Source organism: Phragmites australis, chromosome 2, assembly GCF_958298935.1.
Source record: "Phragmites australis chromosome 2, lpPhrAust1.1, whole genome shotgun sequence".
NCBI classification, from domain to species: Eukaryota; Viridiplantae; Streptophyta; class Magnoliopsida; order Poales; family Poaceae; genus Phragmites; species Phragmites australis.
In genome coordinates, this window is record NC_084922.1 from 44,319,262 (window position 1) to 44,322,784 (window position 3,523).

General features: G+C 57.8%; 1 protein-coding gene across 1 annotated transcript; it reads right to left on the reverse strand.

The window, feature by feature from the left end:
- Positions 1-1,177: 1,177 nt before the first annotated feature.
- Positions 1,178-3,032, reverse strand: LOC133909136 (aspartic proteinase PCS1-like). The gene has a single exon (XM_062351431.1). The coding sequence runs from the start codon at positions 2,796-2,798 to the stop codon at positions 1,479-1,481; it is 1,320 nt and encodes a 439-aa protein (XP_062207415.1). The 5' UTR covers positions 2,799-3,032; the 3' UTR covers positions 1,178-1,478.
- Positions 3,033-3,523: the final 491 nt, after the last annotated feature.

A 3,523-nucleotide genomic window follows, 5' to 3' on the forward strand; every position in this document is an offset into this window, starting at 1 on the left:
TCTAAGATATTTCTAGCCCGTGCAAACGCATAGGTAGATGGACTAGCTCTGCTTAATACAAGTTAATTAGTAGAAGCTTATATTATTATAATCACCACAAGCCCGTGTCCGTCGGCTTCTTTATCCACCTCGTGTCATCGTGTGGGCAAACAGAACACGCGTCCCCCTGAACATTCTCTTCTGCCTTGTCCACTGTTCAGTTTTCCCGGACCAAAAGCGTCCCGGAAAATCCCATGCACAGACAACAGAAGGCGAGTTGTCATCGTCACTTCGTCACTTTCCTGTGATGCTTGGTGGTAGTACCAGAGTTCTTAATGATCTAATTTATAAGTGTCACGTTTCATGCCAGCTTTCGCAGCCTCCAAACTGTCGGCTTACTGAGCTATTCAAAATTTTATACCTACAATACTATTACAATATCTACTATCATTATTATTATATTTATTTTTCTAACTATCTACAATATATACTATAAATCAAATACTATCTTCTCTCCTATATTAAACTGTTTTGTTCACTCCGGCGAACTAAAATGTTTTGTTCACTTCGACTGTCCAGGAGAAAATTGAGTTTTTATTGTGCGTGCACTCGCCATAGTGGTTAAGTGCGCTTCCGCCGCAACCATCGGCGCCAAAGCAGACCACGCTACGGTCCAGAGGCACGGACCCGCGGGCGTCCGCATTGACGAAGGCCACGACACCACCACATAATGTTGTCGGGCCAAATCCACCACCTCCACCCCTAAATCCTACCTCATTGAGCCAATCCTTACGCGAAACTCTCAATTTCCTGATCGAATTAAACCTTGGTGGCACCGTCATCCTCAATTTCGACGGGTGCTCTTGGTCGCTCGACGCGCCGCCTCCTCGGAGCTCCTCTTGCCGGGTCGTTGCCACGATGAGCACCCTTGTACCCTCCTCCACCTTCTGCGCACGCCAAACCCACCCTGGCTTACCGCTAGCATGGTCCTCCGTGAGACCTGTGTACTGCTGCCGGCCGTGTTACCGTCGCACCCATGACCCTTTGACCCAGTCTGAAGCTTCTCGTGCTCTCCTCTCTCTCCAGCATCACACCCCCTCCTTCCCTCCAGGCCTCCACCATCGTGCCCTCCCTCCACCTAAACAAGGTAAAATTCAGCAGTGTCATCCGATGTTGCGTCAGAACTAAACCTAATACACATGAAGAACGTCAAGATTCATGTCCCACACATAATGTACATCAGGACACGTCGATATTTACATGCAAATCCCTACTCACTCAGTCAAAGAAACAGAAAACACATCGATAACTTGCTCCGTTACACGCTTACACTAACCAACTGTACAGTGCCACACGCTGACACGCACCGCCAGTGGTGCCGTGGTGGTGATAAACAAGTTCCAGACCGAGAGTGTTTGGTTGGTTAAGGTTATAGGCAGCTGTTCCGCCGGGCCGTGGAGGAACCAACCCCGGAGCGGTTACGGCGCGCCAGAGCGGCGTCACAGCATCAGGCCAAGGCGCTCGCTGGCGACGTCGCACTTGACGGGCGCGAGCCCGACGCGGCCGCGCTCCAGGTCGTACTCCACCCACACGTTCATCTGGTGGTGGTGCCCGATCACGTACGCCGTGATAGGCACCATGTCCGCGTTCCCGAACGTCAGGCACCACACGCCGTCGCCCCCGCGCCGTTCGCCGGGGACCTTGTAGAGCAGCCTGTCCCCCGACACCACCATCTCTGCGCCCTTGAACAGCAGCGTCACGGCCGGGAGCCTCGCCGACGGCGGCGGGCGCCCCGCGGGCACGCGGAAGCAGGTGTCGAACGCTTCTTGGAACGCGAAGCTGGGGTCGTTGAGCGCGGGGAGGAGGGGCCTGGTCTGTTTCAAGAACTCGGCTTTCAGGGCGGAGTAGGCGTCTCCGAGGAGGAAGGTGAACTGCGTGCCGGAATCCACCATAGTATGCCCGGCGCCGGTGTGGTCTGGCGCGAGCACCGACGCCGGGATGGGCAGGGTTTTGCCGCCGACGCTGATTCCGAGGAGCTGGACGGAGTAGGCCACGCGGTCGAAGTAGGGGAGTGGCAGAGTCGGCTGGTACATGGGCGTGTAGTTGAGCGGCAGGAAGAGGAGGTCGCTGTGGCCGAGCAGCAGCACGCCGGCGTCGTCGCGGTCGGAGATGCAGTACGAGAAGCGGCGCGTTCTGGCCTGCGACACAAAGGAGAGGGCGCCCCTGTTCATGCCCAGCAGCCCGGCCGTCGCGACGGCGTCGGGGGAGGAGTCGTACGCGGTGGACATGCAGCCGAACGCGGACCGCAGCGGCGGCGCGTCGCCGACAGCGAAGACGTCGATCGCGAGCGCGCCGTCGGAGGTGGACCCGTCCGCGTAGGACAGCGACACGCGGCACTGGCGCGAGGCCCCGTCGCAGGACGACGGCACCGGCAGGTCCCGGGAGTGGCACTGCGCAGAGCCGCAGGGCACGGTGGCGCAGGTGGCCGAGGCCCTCGGGCGGAACAACGCGTCCCTGGCGGCGCCGGCTGCTGCGGCGCTTCCCTGGTGGCCTGGCGCGCAGAGCAACCAGGAGAGCTCGCTGCCGGTGTCGAGCACCATGGTGACGTTCTGCGGCGGCGTGCCGACGGCGAGCGAGACGGTGAGGCTCACATTGTGGTGGAACCGCAGCTTGCTCGGGGGCCGCGGCAGCGCCCCCGCCGGCACCTGCCGCGCCCGCAGCGAGAAAAGAAGCGGCTTTGCACCCGGCCTCGCCGCGACAGACGGCCGCGGCACGGCAAGCAAGAGGACCAGGAGGAGGCAAACGAGCAGCGGAGGCATGGTGGTGGTTGCGAGTTGCGACCGGGGCCTATGCACGCATGTGAGTCTGGTGATGGGTTCTTGTGTTGGATTCGGAAGTGGGATTTCGATTCGCGGTGGATTTTATCGGGGTGGCGCGCGAGGGCAGAGTGTGCAGGGGAGTGGTGGTGACGCGGAGAGATGGACGCGGACTGGAGGAGACGCGTCGCTGTCGCAGGGAAGCAGCAGCCGGATTCTTTTGTGCCTGTCGTCTTGTAGCTTCGGAACCGGAGAGAGCCAGCTGGGTTAGTCACGGATATTTTAGCACACTCTAGTAGAAGTACGGTTTTACTGCTGCATGCGGTAATCTGTACACTCCTACAGCGTTCTGTACAGCGTAGACGTGTAAACGTCCCAAGAAACGCGTAGACGTGCCAACAAACTGTGCTCATACCGTCATACGTGTCATCTTAATTGCAGCTTATTTACTGTTGCATTTTGCAATTGATATGGCGTGTTCGTACGTGCGGACGCAATGCAGTGTGTCCTGATGCCATGCAAGCTTGACAAGCAATGAGCCATTGAGGCTCTGCACTGTACCATTGGGGTATTCGGGTGAGCTCGCAAGCATTTTTGCACTTCAGAAGTTCAGATGCACCGTACGTTTAAACCCGACAACTCCATCGCGCTAGTGATATGCCTTTCCGAGCGGCCGAATTTTGGACTATTTTCTGCGGAAAACAAGTATCTTTTGCGAAAGCACTTCG

Bases quoted from the DNA above. Each gene is read 5' to 3' on its own strand.
- LOC133909136 (XM_062351431.1), bottom strand. From the start codon at position 2,798: ATGCCTCCGCTGCTCGTTTGCCTCCTCCTGGTCCTCTTGCTTGCCGTG.